The 17,535-nt window shown below is 30.9% G+C and overlaps 2 protein-coding genes across 2 annotated transcripts; both read right to left on the bottom strand.

Moving 5' to 3' along the window:
* Positions 1 to 1,239: 1,239 nt before the first annotated feature.
* Positions 1,240 to 3,991, bottom strand: LOC108463039 (putative serine/threonine-protein kinase-like protein CCR3). Its single transcript, XM_017762978.2, has one exon. The coding sequence runs from the start codon at positions 3,787 to 3,789 to the stop codon at positions 1,375 to 1,377; it is 2,415 nt and encodes an 804-aa protein (XP_017618467.1). The 5' UTR covers positions 3,790 to 3,991; the 3' UTR covers positions 1,240 to 1,374.
* A 7,056-nt stretch (positions 3,992 to 11,047) lies between these two features.
* LOC108461749 (uncharacterized) lies at positions 11,048 to 14,230 on the bottom strand. Its single transcript, XM_017761679.2, has 6 exons — positions 13,703 to 14,230; positions 12,897 to 13,025; positions 12,701 to 12,821; positions 12,516 to 12,597; positions 11,638 to 11,791; positions 11,048 to 11,530 (listed from the first exon to the last, which is right to left on the bottom strand). Exons 1-6 carry the CDS (start codon positions 13,988 to 13,990, stop codon positions 11,396 to 11,398), a joined length of 909 nt encoding a protein of 302 aa, XP_017617168.1. The 5' UTR covers positions 13,991 to 14,230; the 3' UTR covers positions 11,048 to 11,395.
* Between the last annotated feature and the right edge of the window lie 3,305 nt (positions 14,231 to 17,535).

Genomic DNA, 17,535 nt, shown 5'->3' with positions numbered 1-17,535 from the left:
TGAAAACCAAAAAAATCCTTATTCACACATTTCCTATAATAAAAAACCTTCCATTGACTAAACATGGATGAGTTGTTTTTATCAATCAATAGAGTTCTCTTTTAATAATCTTATTATAAGTTCTGATCATATCTGTTCTTTTTTATACAATGTATAAAATTATTTATAACCTATCTTCAATCCATAAATAGGAGATAATATGTTTCAACGCAATCAAATCGGCATCTTCCTATATTAACAATAATGTCCATGCTAATCGAGTTAAAGACTCAATCAGTGGGGTGTTCAAATTTCGGTTAAAACCAAATTAACTGACTGAACAGATCTAATTTGGTTAATTGGTCGATTAAGCAATCTAATTTTATTAGAGGTCAATTAATGATTTTTTGAAAGTTCGGTTATCGTTAATTCGATTTGAAATCGGGTAATTAACTGAACTTAATAATTAATAATACAAATCATATGTAGTTTTAATTTAGATAATTTAGTCAAGTGAACATTATCATTTTTAAAATATGTTTATACTTGTTTTAACTAAAAAAAAAAACATATAAATTTCTGTTCGGTTAAATTTTTTGAAAAAAATTTAATTCAACTAATTTATTTAATACTAATTTAATTCGGTTAACCGTTTGAATACCTTATCGATCAGCATCAATAAGCAGAGTTGAAAACATAGTTTCATACATTATTTCCACCACACATTTTTGTTGATTTTGAGAACACTTTCCACATAAAATATGGGGAAAAGGAAGAGGTAGGTCACCGGCATAATTCAATAATTTTTCATAATTGTATTGACCAAACTCCAGTTAAACCATATCCTTTTTTCCTTTCTAAATTCAAAGTCAATTTCCTTTAAAATTAAAACTTCCCTGATATTTTAAAGAACATGTGTCCAATGCATGGACCCAGTTTTCATTGTGTTTGTTGGACCATTTTAGTTAATGGGTTTTGACAAAATTTAAACAACTTCAAAACCTCATGCAAGTCAAGAAGGGGTTACTTTTTAGTCCCTCAACTTAATTCACTTAACAAATTTAGATTAAATCCGAATTCAATGACCAAAATAGACTTAATTGTGAAATTCAAAGACCAAAGTGAACTTAATTATCGAGTTCAAATACTAAAAGTTATATTAACCCATTCAAGAATTTCAAATCGGAGTCTTAATCTTTTTAGCTTTTTAGTGTGAAATGGACCCAAATGATCAAAGTTGAATCCAAAACAATAACAAGATTAAACCATCTAATCTCTTATCCTTTGCTTTCAATGTTCACAAAATCCCTAAAAAAATGAAAAATCTTTACACTACAAAATGATGTGTATCTAGATAAATCATTGATGGAAAAACAAAAAAAGGAGGAAAAAATTTCAATCTGAAACAAATGAAAATGCACCACTAGAGATACTGCCATGGCTACCATCACAGACATTGAATGCCCTTTCCAAATTAGAAACAATGTCACCAATTATAGGTCTTTCTTTACCTTCAGAATTCACACAATGCATTGCAGTATATGCCATTAGTTCCACTGCTTCAGTTTCATTAAGCTCTGGTGGTCCAACCCTTTGGTCCAAAACCTTAACCAATTCACCTGCCATAATTGCAGGCACTGCATAATCCACTAAGCTTATTGGGGTACCACCATTGTCATCATTCTTGAATATAGCTCTCTTTCCTGTAAGTAGTTCTAGCATTACAACTCCAAGTCCATAAACATCGCTCTTTGTTGTTAATACATTTAAGCCATAGTACTCGGGGTCTATGTAACCGACTGTTCCGACGGCCTTCGTCGGCTTGTAATTGTGGTCAGATTCTGGATCCATGAGTGAAAGTCCGAAATCTGAAACTCTTGCTGTCCAATTCATATCAAGTAAGATGTTGGATGACTTTATATCTCTATGGATTATAGGTGGAACTGCATAGTTGTGAAGATATTCGATCCCTCGAGCTGCATCCAAAGCGATTTTGATCCTCATTTTCCAAGAATTGATCAAACTACTAGTTTTCACAACATTGTTCTTATCATGTAAATGATCATGAACAGCACCATTCTTCATGTATTCATAAACCAAAAGCCTTTCATCTTTTTCATCACAATACCCAACAAGCCTAACCAAATGTTTATGATGAAGCCTTGATAAAAATGCCAATTCTGATTCAAATGCAGTCTCTTTCTCTTGGAATTTCTTGGTTTTTTGACCTGTTTCGCCTCGTTTAATGGCTACCTCGCGACCATCCCATAACTTACCTTTGTAAACGATACCGAAACTCCCAGCACCGATCTTGTTTTCGGGTGAGAAATCATTTGTGGCAGCAGCAAGTTCAGATAAGGTGAATTCTTCAGCTCTATCAGCATGTTTGGATGATGTTCCACTTCTTTGACGTTTCATTGCTCTTGAGCTATGGCGTCTAATAGTAAATGACCTGGATAAAGAACTGTTGTTTGATCCTGGACCACCATTAGAACCAACTCTTGTGATTCTTGGTTGAACAGAGTTATGTACTTTCTTTCTACCACAACAAACACCAGTCCATAAACAGTAAATAATACTACAAATCCCCATAAAACCTCCTACTGATCCAACTATGACAAAAGCCAATAACCCTCTCCTCAACGTAGAGGACTGCGTCGTAACCACTGGAAGTGGAGGTGACGCCGGTAATGGCGGTGATGGAGTGGTGAAATTGAAACAGGGTGAAGGTTTACAAATGTTACCATTGCCAAAACAAAGCCTGCTTGATTGAGGATATAATCCACACTCATTACAAGAAGATTGAAGACAAGGCCCTGGTAAAATCTCAGCTCCAAAAGGCAACTCCATTAGAGAAGAATTTGAAGCTGACCCATTGCTTAAAGGCCATCCAGGACCCCAACAAACAATGGAGAAATCCCTAGTGGTTAATCCACAAGTAAAATTTAAACCTGCAACAACGGATTCCATCTCGATACCTTCAATGGCGGATTCATTCATGGAACCCCAACACACAACTGTACCATTTGATCTCCTTATTGCACAACTAAAACCATCACCAAGAGCTAACCCAGAAACAAAAGTTAAACCTTTGTTTAAAGGAACATTTAATTGGCCATTTGAGTTATCTCCTTTACAAAGCAAATCACCAACTGAGTTCACTCCACAAACATGGGAAAACCCAGCTTCGATATTTGAAATTGACATGTTCCCAAATTGTTCTTCAATGGTTTTGCCTATTGAGTTACTTCCCCAACAAGAAACCCTGTTGTTTTCACTCAAAACGATCCCACATGAAAACCCAAACCCGGATGTGATTTTACCCATGGTGTAATTAGCATTGGGTAACTCATCCTTGTTATTTCCATTATTTCCGATGGGTCTCCAGCAAGATACAGATGACGTCGCATTCGTCGACGTTGCGCAAATCTTTCCGTCGCCGATTGCGAGGGATTTTAGCAAAAAGGTATCGTTGTAGTACAAGCGTTTAACTGGAAATGTTGGGTCGTTTGTTTCCCAGCACAGGAGGCTGTTACCATTGGAACGGACGGCGCAAATGATCGTTCGGCCACCAGCGACGGTGGAGTAAGAGATGTTAGGGAGGACGGAAACCGCAAACGAGGAAGCGTTGCCGGCGCGGTAACAGACAATGCGCTGAGATGGTTGGGCTGCTACGATGGCGCATACGGTGGCGGTGGCGTAAGCGACGGCGAACGTTGAACCAGAACCCAGAGCATGGGTTAACGGCGGGAAGGAGATAACGGTGAAGAAACTAACGGCGAAAAGGAAAGGGGAGAATGGTTTCGTCATTTAAAACAATCAAGCTTGACGGCGGAAGAAATGGCGTTTCCGTCCGTCATCAGCTTCATTTGTAAAATAGTTTAAGAGCGTCTTAAGAAGAAAGGGAAAAGAAGGCCGTGTTTGGTATCAGAGAAAATTGAATTAAATGAAATGTAACCGCCATTTTTATTTTTTCTGTTGAGGATTTTATTAATTTTCCTTTTATTCCATATTAACTTATAATTAAAGATTTCTTTCTCTTTTTGTTTTTCTCGCTAAATTATTAATTTACGATTTTAATCACCCAACTTTAAAAATTTACAAAATGATTATTAAATTATTCGAAAATGTTTATTTAATCATTAAACTATTCGAAAGGTTTTATTTAAGTCACTAGATTGTTAAGTAACGATTAAATGATCAATGCGATGGATCAATACCCATTGATGAGTTAAAAGAACTTACATTAAATTAAAGTTGATCAACGATCAGTGGCAAATATCAAAGAAGAAAGTTGAAGTAGCGATTTTAATATCGCAATGACTTAGATGAAAATATATTAGTAATTTAATGATCATTTTGTAATTTTTAAAGTCAAGTGATTAAAATATAAATTTACTAATAATTTTTTTATTTTTAAGAAGATCTTTTTATTTTCTTTAGATCCACTTGAATTGGAAGATTTTATGAAAATATAAGATATTGAAAACCCAAATTGTATTTTTAGATTTGGTTTCTAAATCTTTTTAAAATCCCAGATATTATTAACAAAATATATATATAACTAAGGGCTCCCTTGAATTAGCGTTTACTTTCAGTTATCTAACCTCATCACCATCGTTGTTTTTACATTAATCATAAGTAAATGTATCGACCATCCAAAAGAGTCTAAGTTTGCCTAAAACAATAAAATCATAATTTTTTTATCTAAAAAATTATATACTTGTTTGTTTTAAAATTATATACTTTTTAAAATTAGTTACGTGATAGTCATTAATATTATTATATTTTTGTCACTCGACGGTTTAATTTCCATTTAAAAAGTAGTGTTGCACCTTAATTCAAAGGTTAATGGTTAATTTGATCCCTAAGCTATGGTTAAAAATTCATTTTGATATTTTAAAATTTTTCTTAACAATAATTATAAAATTTTCAAACTTTTTTTAAATTTAATATAAAAAGATCTTACGGAAAGGAAAATCCAAGAATTTTGCAACTAATTTTTCATATCTAATCTTATAAAAATCACAGTTTTTGAACTTTTACAAAAAAATTATTTAATTATTTTTAATAATAAACACCTTTATATTCTAAATACATGGTTTCCACGAACATATGCATGTAATAAAATTTCTAGTATTTTATAATGCTTTTGTTGATATAATGTCTAGAATTACCTATAACCCTTCTCAACCCATAAATTGGAGGATAATACGTTTCAGCATACTCGAACCCATAATCTTTCTGTTTTGGCAACAATACTCATGTCAATTGAATTAAAACTCAATCGATAACTCCTCTTAATTTTTAAATCAAAAGAAAATACGTATTTAAGTACACCCGAACCGATACCTCCATTATTGTTACAATTGATATTTAAATACTCAATTAAACTAATTCTTATCCATTCTTTTTATATAAAATTAAATAAATAAAATACTAATTTTGGATCGAACAAGTTTGGTGAGGTGGAAGATTAATATAAAGCAAACGCGCTACGCTGGCTTATTCGCCTTAGGTAAGCAACACTACTACAAAATGGGACATCGTTTACGCGCCTCCGCGGTGAATAACACATGCCTCATAATAACGTTAAAATATACCATAAGTCCTTGAATTTTTTAAATTTTTGAAATTTAGTCTTTTATTTTTCTACTTTCATAATCTGAATTTAATAGTATTAAACCGTTAAATTCTTAAAAATAAAAAATATAATAATTAAATTCTAATTTTTTAAAAATCTTATTATAATTAATAAACATATTCTTATTGAAAGTGTTGTCCACATGTTACCTAATTTAGACCAAATTGTGCTTTTTTTTTTTTTTGCCTTAGGCATACATTTTTTAAAAGATTATAAAATCCCTAAACTTAATTTAATGGCTAAATTTTGGGTAATTATTTTTCAATTTTAAACCCTAAACTTAAATTAGGAAATGGACATATGAACAAACACTTCCTCAATAGTATTGAATTTGTAAATCAAAAGGGAAATAGTTGTAAAACATGGGGAAGAAGAAGAAGAAGAAAAATGGCTTCAAAATGTTATTCACATAATAATTATTTAATCCACTTATGGACAAGATGTCATGATTTTCACCAAATAAAAAAGGTATGATGATTTGATGTGAAACATGGGTGTTTTGGGAGATTAAATGATTATCAACTTTCAAATTGTCCTCCACTTATGATAAAAAAGAAAAGAAAAAAAAAGTAAATTTAAATTTTATTTTTATTTTTAAAATTAAGTGTTTAACTGTTAATATTATTAAATTTATTTATATAATAATTTAAAATTAAAAATATTCATTCAAGAGTTATATAACCGATATGTAATAAATTTTAATTTAACAGTGTTAACAATTGAATCTAAATTTTAAAATTCAAAAATAGAAGGATTAAATTTTAATTTTATAAAAAGTATAAAAATTTATGTAATATTGTAACTAAATTTCAACCATTTGATAAATCATTAAGATTCTATTAGATATTTGATTTTAGTAATGAGAAGCATAAAATATTATTTGTTATTCTATATAATAATTTCTTACAATAACAATTCTATTTTAAATTATACATTAATTAACATTAAATATATATATATATTAAAGTACTTACTAGCAAATTTTAAATATATATTAATTTATTATGATAATTTTAGAGTTTGTTGTTTAAGTTTGTTATTGAAACGATTAATACTGAACGATACCATTATGGAAGAGGCCAATTCAAGTCATGATTTTAAGATAAATCATATTTGAATCGATGCCTTATATGACTAGTGTCGAAGCTAAGGGGGACAAGTAGAGGCACCAGCCCCCTTTAAATGGAAAAAATTTCATTTAGACCCTTTATAATTTATAAAATTTTAAATTAGTAATGATAAAATTGCACTTTAACCCTCTCAAAATAATAAAATTTAATCTATCCTTTAAAAATTATAAAGATGTAGTATATTAAAATGATGAAATTATATTTTTATTATCTTAAAAATATACAATTTAATTCTAACCCCCAAATAAAAATTTTCTAGCTCTGCCACTACTTATATCACTTTGCCTCTTTTTGTTTTTTTTCTATCTTTCCGTCTTGTAAACTTTTTATTTGTTTTATCGTGTTTGACTTTACTTTTTGATGCTTTTATAGAATTTCTTAATATCCCTTTGCTTGGGATTAGTGTCTTTTAAGAATGCAATTATGATTTGGTGTAAGGTTTTTACAATTGGATCAGTAGTCAAATCGATTAGATTATTAATTTATCGGTTCAATTTTATAAATTATTAAAAAATTTAAAAAATTTATTTTAACTGATTTAATAATTTCCCCTAAATCAAAAAATAATCGATCTGATCCGATTCAATTATCAAATCAGTAAAAGAAAATGTGTACATAATATAAGCACATCAAACATGATGAAAGAGGTCATTCCATATTGGCAGTTCATTCAATAGAAAAGGAAGAAATTGAGAGTTGAAGACCCATTTTCAACATGATGAGGTAAGTTGACTAAAAAGCATAATATTGTTATTGGTTTTGAGTGTAACAGAAGGTAGCCAAATGCAACAAAAGCAATTGATTATAAATAGGGCCCTATACCTCTTAAAGGTAATCATAGTTGTTTTTCACGAAGACACCGACATTGATTTTTAGGTAATGCATTCCAAATAAACACATCTATTGTTTATGTGTGATCCACTTTTATAATCCAAATTAAAAGTATCCCCGTCTGTCATTTGGTTGGAATTTGATCATTGTTTAGTAGAGAATGGGCAGGCAATGCTTTGAGTGTTGAATTCGATATGGATCTTTAAAAAGTGAGCTCAGTTTCGAGATGTTGGGAGACAATTACGTGTTTTTTTAAAGTGTGAATTTTATTATTGGATCTCTTTAATTAGATCGAGTTTCGATTTGATTTTTGATTTAATTGATTGTTGAGATCTAGATTAGGTTGCCTTGAGTGTCGAGTATGACACGAATGTTAACATGCTAGGTGAGCATAGCTCTAAGATGTTGAGAGACAACAATGTGTCTTTTAAAGAATTGAATTTTATTAATGGGTCTCTTAAGTCAGATTAATCTCCAATTTGATCATTGATTTAATTGATTGTTAAGATCTAGGTTAGGTTGTCTTGAATGTCGAATCTAACATGAATCTTAATGTGTTAGACAAGCTAAACTCTAAGATATTAGGAGACAATCCCGTGTCTTTTTAAAATGGAAATTTTATTATTGGATCTCTCAATTTGCATCAAGTTGTGATTTAATCCTTTATTTAATTGATTGTTGAGATTTAGGTTATACATATATATATATATATATATATATATATATATTTCTTTGACTTTATTATTTCATCCTTTATTATTGGGTAGCCTACCGGTTCAATAAATTGGTTTGTTTTGTTTAATTTGAATAATGGTTTCTTACTTTAAATTGGTCCATCACGTTAAATTATTTTTAAGGTATTTGTATATAAATTTAATTATAAAATATTAATATCAATCTAAAATTATATTGTTAGTATTTTATTATTTTTAATAATAAAACAAATTATTTGAATGGAATGAGCTTCAATCTTGACCTAAAACATATTTTAGAATCCAGCTATAACCCGTTCGAAAAATGCATCTAATTAGCAAGAAGTAGAAAGGGAATTCATACCATTTGGAAGCCGAAGGAAAAGTTTGTAACATTTATTTGGCTTACTTACCAGCTGTCATGTGTTATCATCTGATTGGAGTTTGATAACCATCTAGTGGAGCATTGGCTAATAATGTCTTGCGTATAGGATACGACGTATATTTTAATGTGCTAGTTGAGCTTAGCTCCAAGATGTTGGGAGAGAACCACGTCTCTTGAAAAGTAGATTATATTATTAAATTTCTGAAGTTAGATCGATCTCTGATTTAATCCGTAACTTATTAAATTAAAAAAAACGTACAAATAAATAATATAATTTAGTTGGTAAAAGTATCAAGGAAGCCATTGTATTAGGAGTCATACTACATTTTACCCCATCTACTAAAAAAATAGGCAAATTAGTCTCTGTTTAGTAGATTAGAGAGCAAATTGGTAATTTGTATTAAAATTTTCATCCATTTGTACTATTAAAAATTGATGCGGTTGACTAGAAAACTAGATAGTGACATGTGGCATGCCATGTGTATCTCATGCTGTGTACGAGGATCAATTTTTACTAGTATAAATAGATGAAATTTTTAACAAAAGGATCAATAAGCTGTTTGATCTAATATAAAGGACTAATTTATCTATTTTTTAATAAAGTGAACAAAATGTAATTTCACTCCTAATACAAGCACCTTCATGATGCTTTTACCTAATTAAGTTTTATTTAGAGATTGGAATAATGGGTTTCTGTCTTTTTTTTCTCAAAATGATTCCTCTTCCCCCCATGACCATGTGAGATGTTCCCAAATTAATCTCATTACAGCTTAACCACACTGTCCTGTTGGAAAAAAAGGAAGATTGAAACTCAGAAATGCGAACAGTTAACAAGAGGTACCAATCAAAAAAAAAAACAAGTGGTAGGATTTTGTCTTGACAGACCTCAACCCTTTTCTGAAAAGGAAATAAATGAGAAAATGTGAGTAGAAAGTCTGTGTGATAGCATAGGTTCCTGTGGGGCTGCTGGGCTACCTAATTGTATTCAATTTGCAAACAATTATTATCAGCTAAAAGTGTACAAAAACTGAACAGACAAACCATCTCTCATTCATGTGGCCATTGCTCAAATTGTCCTGCTGATTCCAGTTCCATGATACACAACATATGCAATGAGTTAAGTGACACCAAACTTAATACATTGAGTCATTAAGTCAAGTGATGCTATATAGATATAGATATAGATAAAATTGTGTAAGGATTCTTTTGTTAAAGTGAAGAGACGTTACAATCTAACTGTGAAAAGATGATGGAGAAGAAAATCGAAGCAAACCTTAAAAAATAAGTACGATAGCAAGTGGTGATGATAGAAGCAATAAACAGTCAAAGACAATGAAAGCTGTGACGGTTGTAACAGTAATAGAGAAAAAACTACAGAGAGAATTTTAAAATGCTATAAAAGATCAAAAGTCTCTAAATGAAACATTCAAACCTCTATTTATAGACCCAAAACGAAGTTATTAATGAATAATTATAGAGGAAGGAAAGTGGGAGTCAACATGCTAAAGCAGTGATATTGAGAGAAATTAGTGAACGTGTTTCTAAGAAAGTACAATTACGAAATTTATTATCTCTGGTAAACAATGTGTTACTTGTATGTTCAAATACAATTGTATTTTTTGTTTAGGGTAAACTACGATAGAGGTTACTCAATTATTTTTTTTTTGGTCATCTAATTATGAAAAGTTATAAAATGGTCATTCAATTATTAGTAAATTTCCTTTTTGGTCACCCAACTATTCAAATTTGTCTTTTTCTGTCACCTACTGGCTAACATAAAAATGAAAACATCTAAAAATCTAAGATAATTGGATAACCAAAAAAAACAAAATTAAATAGTGGATGACTATGTTGTAATTTTTCATAGTGGTGTGGCCAAAAAATGAAAAAAAAAAACCATAGCTAGGTGACTACTAATGTAGTTTACCATTTTCTTTAACTAGGAAACAGAACATTTGTATTTAAGAGAAAAGTTAAAGAAGTGTATTCCTTTAACAATGCCTTTATTCTGATCTTTTGAGCTTTCAAGCTTGGGAGATCCCAATTTTGGAGCAATCTAGGAATCCTGTCAACCTTCCAGGGTTAGCTCCAATGCGTTCTCAACATAATATTATTCGAAGGTTAGTTGTTCCCAACATAGTTTTGTTCCCAAGATTACTTCTCCAACTTTTTTAGTACGGAAAGCTGTTCCCAAGAGATAATCCTGCAGAGAATGATATTTTCTAGAACTACTATTGATAGAAGTGCTAGCAACCAAAAACAAGCATCTACAAACTGTAATAGGTAGGAAACAATAAGAGATCAAAATCTAACAATGCAATCAGTCACTAACAGCCTCACAACCATGGCATATTGTAGAAAGTAGTATAGAAATCAACATGGTAAATTATGTGTAAACAGCAAATAATCATTGATTGAGAACACATTTACAAAATTCCCAAAGATGCATAAACATCCAACAGAATCGCAAAGCTTATAAACAAAGTTACACTAAGAATCAAGAATTTTTTGGCAGATCTTCATCTAAATACAATAAAAGGTTTACCTAATCAAATAAGTGATATCATCACATTCATCCTTTTGCAGGTCTCTGATGGCATTCATAGACACCTCTAGAATTCAAATGTTATACACAAAGATCATGAATCCTATGATAAGATGCTGCCTTTGGAAGATAAGAGGCTTGCACGAAAAGTACCCAGAAGAACCTAAGGCATTGCCTACTATCTTTTTCCTACAGTGACCAACAAGAAGAGGGGATACCCTGTTTCTGAAACCATTCAGGCATGCGGAACCTATCATAAAGAACTGGTCTCACATCTTTTTCCTGAGAAAGGTGCTTGAGAAGTGGAAGGAGGACACCGAGAAGCTTTTCAACATAAACCAGATTTAGAAGTAGTAAGTAAACAAACATCAAAGACAAACTGATATCATATAAGGGTAACAGATTTAGCTTAATGCAAATCGTGATGGTACCTGTGTATCATGTGGCTGCCCAGCAGAAAACGGAATGCATGGAATCCCATTTACCGGTTGCAACAGGAAACTGAAAGGATTGTTGTCGACAATAACAGTTCGGCATAAATCCTTAAATATGCAGGTGAGGTCTTTCACATGCTCCCGGTACTCCCTGTTTACGTCAGAAGTAAAATTTACCAGATGAAACAACAAAGTCTTCGATCAAACTTGACATGTAATCACTTGCTTACGCATCAAACATTAAGGAAGCTCAAATTTGCTCTAAGGCATCTAAGCTTGGCAAAAAGCGTGTTGGCATCTAAGCTCAAATATGCTGCCTAAATACACCCTTTATATTTCAGATAGAAAATGTAACGACATAATAATGATTTCCTAAATTTTATCAAGCAAAACTGAAAAGATCAAGTCACTAACATCAGCTCCAAAAAATGAACTCATGAAATTCTATACAGAACTCAAAAGGAATTTCCATTTCCATTTTGGAGATCTAAATTGCCTATAAATTTTATTTCATCTTACAACAAGATAAAATGGAAAAAAAGGGAATTTATGCATTAAACTAAGAACCAGCTTTGGATTCAAGACAGTCTAAAATAAAGACAGATTTTGGCCCTTATTCATGGATTTCACAGGAAGACGAGTCCCCCCCCCCCTTTTCTCTAAGTAATCATGATTAAGATCCATTTAACATAGGATTAATAGAAGAGCAGGCAGATAATAGGCAGTGAAATAGAAAGAACCAGCTTCAGTATAATACAAAAGGCAAGAAATGTGTAACACAAAAGATGAAAAGGTTCCGTCATTTTCCATCTAGAAATCACAGAGAGAGTAGGCTGGAAGATTATAAATGGAGCATGGATAGGAAGCATACTTACGTGCTAACTGTAGAAGGCCTATAGAGTCGAAGACTAAACCGGTTTTCAGCATCAATTCTGTCAACAAGTGGTCTAGCATAGCCTGTGGGTAGCCATTAAAAGTCATGAGATAGTGGCGGGGAGAAACATAAGAAGAAAATTGGGTAATAAGTTGAAAACGAAACAATGTGTTGATATCAGCAAACCTTCAAGGCCAGCGGTAAATAGTACAAGTTCAGCAAATTCACTTAGTTGATTTAGGAAATCTTGCAACCCTGGGCGCTCAAACACCGTAACATAATTGATCTTAGGCTTTCCTTCACATTCCTTCAAAGATCAAAGCATCCAAATGACAACAACCATCATTTAAAATAGAGAATCAAATAATTATTCATATCAAACCTTGTCCGAAGATACACATTCCAGCTCAAACCACTTTAATCCAGCATCCATTGCTTGATTATGAAGGGAAGGAGGCAGACTAGATGTCTCGTATGCACATACTAGAGTTTCATCCAAGTCAAGAACTACCTGCAGGAGCATGAACCAGACCTAGTTAGAACATCGACAATAACAATACACCACACAAACAACAATAATATCCATGATACGCTTCATTTATTTTTAATTTTCACTTTCACCTGTTTGAAATCCTTACTTCTTAACAGAACTTAACCATTAATAAAATTGTAGACCTACATGTAACATATTTTTATATTAACTATCCGTGCATTTGATTCAATTCCCAAATTAGTTGATCTACCATATAATCAGACTCTTTATTTTCTAAAGTATCTAAGTTCGACATTTATGTAAACATATTCAAATGAGCATATATATATTAAATGCATAGCTGTATCTGGCACTCACCTCGAGTTCGGATAATATAGTTGAAACTTACAAGTTATCAACCCAATTGAATTGGCTCAAGTTAATTCCAGTGTTCATTTCAGTTCCATTAATTTCTGCATCTCTCAAAGTAATACTAATAACCCAAAATTTTAAATTGCTTAAATTCCCTATTTATTATTCATGTTTAAATTAAACTAAGTAGAACTATAAGTCCAAGTCTATGACAATGTTTTCATTTCCTTAAGAAAATACGTAACAACTTCAAAGAAATTAAGTTCAACAAAGCTAACTATTTATCGAACATAATTGAAAACCCCTATTTTGGGGAAATTTTGAAAAATAAAATAAAATCATACCGTGAGTTTTTCGATGCGGTCTTCATCAGGTGAGTCCAAAACGGCAGCGATCTCGACCGTAGCGGGAGACTCGGTTCGAGTAGAGTCAACAACAGGCAAGGGCTTAAAACGGTGCGTTGAAGTCGAAGTGATCGACGACGACGAAGAAGAAGAAAGCAAAGGATATTGACCGACGGCTCTGATGATTTGAGCAAAGATCTGATAGAAAAAAGCCAACCAGTTCAAAAGCGCTCTCCATACTTGTAACGACCGAGGTGAGTACACCTCGGCCTGAGTCAATTGAGCCATCGGAACTCGTACGGTTTACGCTAAAACAGATATAAAACCTTTCTTCTTCGTATTTGGTTAAAAGATTTTATGATCAGAGTGGTGATGATTCGAGGAAGTCTAAGAGAGGGAAATGAAAAATGAAAGTGACGTTGATTCACGCGCCAACATGAAGCGAGTGAGTGTCTAATTTGGGAGTGTTCCAAGGTTTTCTTTCTTTGGCTTTATCACTTTGAACCTTTGGATTGTAGTTTAGGTTCAATTTAGCAATTAAATTTTGGGTAATAAATTGTCGTTTTTTTAATGTAATTTGTGATTTATTTATTATATCAGTCCCTATACTTTTATAAAATTTGATGTTTAGTCCATGCACTTTAAAACTTACTTTTTCAATATAAAAAATCCTAATTCAATCATTATTATTTTCGATAGTCTCAACTAAAATTTATTAACTTAACATGTTTAGCTTTCGTCAATCATGTGACATGTCATGTGAGAACAACATAATCAGCACGTCAATTTAAAAAAATTTTAATGATTGGACTAAATTTTTTAAATCAAAATAGTTGGAGGACTTAATTTTTAAGTATAAATATTAGATCTCAATTTTTTATCAAAGTACAAGGACTAACAACATATTTTAACTTTATATTTAGAAAGTTAAAATTTATTTATTATTTTGTATTTAAAATTTTAATTCAATGGTCGAGGCTATTAATTTATTAGATAAACAACATAAATGAACACTAATTAATGATAGTTAACGAATGAGTGAACAAAATGTAGAACCTCATAACGTGGGTGACCCTATTATAACATTTAATAGTTAATGTGGAAAAAACAAAAACTTAACCATAGCTTGGCAATCATTTATATAATGTATTTCGTAATTTTTTTCTAATAACACGTATCGTATCATGTTTTTCAACTTGACATATTCTTAAAATTTTGCCAACTTAATATATCACATGTTAATGGAAAAATTTTAAGCACTTTCCATGTTAATAAATATGTCCAAGTTGACAAAATTTAACGGTGATCGAAATTCAAATTTTACCAACGATTTATTTTTACCTAAGATTATGTTTCATTTGTAACACAAAGTGAACAAATTTTTGATATAATGACTTATTTGACCCTTCAATTTTATAAAAAAAATTATTTTGGCCCTCTATTTAATTCTTCGCATCTTTTATCCCTTAAACTTGAATTGTTTGTTAATTCACACTAAAATGAATGGAAAAGTTAATGTATTTTAACTTTGCTAATATGGTATACACGTGAATTGTCACATTTATGCCATGTCAACAATTAATTAATTTCTGTAAAAGTTAAAATTTTTAAATTTTTATAAAGTTGAAGGGGCAAATAAATCATTATGCATAATTTTTTTGGTATAATTAAAAATTATTGGTGTTCTCGTCCGTTTTACAAATCTAAGATTTCTCATATTCAAGTTGAGTGATATTCAAATAAATCCCTACCAACAATAATAACTCTAGAATTCGAACTTCAGTCAATTAGATTAAATATACCTTCCAATTTAGAGGGGATAAGATGAAAAGGTGATACAAGCTTACGATTAGGTTATACAATAATTTAAAATTAATATAAAGATAATAACAACTTTATTTGAAATATTTCAAATCCTAAAATTATGTTGTCATACCCTCGTAAAATCGATGATTGATAGAGAAGCAATCTTGGAAATCTTAAGATTACGTTATTATGCCCCTGCAAGATTGATAGTCGATAAAGCAGTAATTTTGGATTGATGATGACAAAAAAAAAAAAGAAAAAAAACACATGATTAATTGGTGGGGAAAAAATGAAGTTTTCAACTGAGGACATTGAAATGACTCTTGTTGTGAGTTATGACAGTTATATCCTTATATAATCACACGTATACTTAATATTTTATTCGAGTTAAGAGTAATATTCAGATAAACTTGTTTCGACTTTGGTCTAAATATTTGTCAAAGAAGTCTATTACCAATTTTTTTCAACCAATTATTATTTTTGTACTTTTATTATTAAATCATTTAATTACCTTTACTTTTAATAAAACTTTTATATTAATTACGTGGGTGTATTCAATTAAAGGGAAATGAAGTGAGAGTGGATTGCACGCGCTAGGAGAGAAAGTGGTGGTGTAAAAGACATCGGAGAAGAACATAGCTGAAAGTGAATCGGTCGGAAATTTCAAATGGATTTGGATGGAATCAGCCAATCAGAAGAGACAAGCTTTGGTTCTTTATCACACTGTTGCTTCTAATTATTACTGTCAGAGTAGGAATCTACTGTCTCTCTCCCTATTCAGCTTCTCATGATCTCATTTCCCGCGTCATTTAGCAATCTCAACTTCAAAAAAAGAAAATTACAAAATAGTCATCAACTATTTAAAAATTTTCGTTTAAGTAATTAAACTGTTAAAATTGATATTGTATGGCATTCCTCATTCGTACCGCTTGCACCATTTGAATGTTCTTTTTTCTTTCTCTTCTACAATTTATTTTTTTCTTAAAATAACTTTGAACTTCAAGAATCTACGAACCAAAAGCTAAACAATTTTCTTCTTCGATCTTTAACATTGACAATAAGATTGACTTGGACCTAAGTTATATTCTTATATTCGTCAGTGGGTACTGATCCATTGTGTCGATTGTTGAATCATCGTTTGAAGCTTACAAGTTGAACTTTTTTAATAAAAACTTAGTATCCTAGTGTATTCAATAAAAAACTTTTAAATAATTCAGTGGCTTCAATGAAAATTTTTGAATATTTCAATGATCATTTTGTAACTTTTTAAAATCGAATTACCAAAACGTAAACTTACTAATAGTTTTGCGACATTGGGTGCGGTTACCATTAAGTATGTAATCATGCATGCTAATTATAAGTTTAGTCACTTATAGAGTTACATACAGTTTAAATTATGTTTTGGTCACCAAACTTTAAAATATTACAATATGGTTGCTAACATTATCAATTTGTTTCATTTTAATTACTATAATATTAATTGCAATTAACGATGTAACAAGTTGATCTCAAAATTTTTATTTTGATCCCAAAATTTATAATTTAAATTTGCCCCGGTGAAATTTTAATTAATTCCTCTACAAAGTATATAGTTTGTAAGTTAATATAATGAATTTTAACATCTCCTAAATTGTAAATTAATTTTGGCCCATCCAAAAACAAAGATTTTATGGTGTCATTGCCATAAGCAAGCAATTCTCCTCTTGAACACCTGTAACCAATAAATTAAATTTGTAGTATTGATTCAGTCGAGTATTGCTATGGAGAGAAGCATTAAATCAATTGACTCATGAATTGATACAGCTCGATTGAACTAAGTTAAAAGAAATTAATTAAACTGATTTTTTTTATTTTTTTTAGTAATTTATTTAATAATCTGATCAGTTGGCTTACTAATTTAATTTTAAATTTTTTTTTAAAGAAAAAGACAAAATATTAATGAAACTTGTCTACTTTATTTTTGTTGGTCAAATTTGAACCACTAATTTGCAATACGATTCTTTTTGGAATTTAATGTGAATCAAGTC

The sequence above is a fragment of the Gossypium arboreum genome, chromosome 13 (assembly GCF_025698485.1).
Source record: "Gossypium arboreum isolate Shixiya-1 chromosome 13, ASM2569848v2, whole genome shotgun sequence".
Classification (NCBI taxonomy): Eukaryota; Viridiplantae; Streptophyta; class Magnoliopsida; order Malvales; family Malvaceae; genus Gossypium; species Gossypium arboreum.
This window is presented reverse-complemented; position numbering and strand designations above follow the sequence as displayed.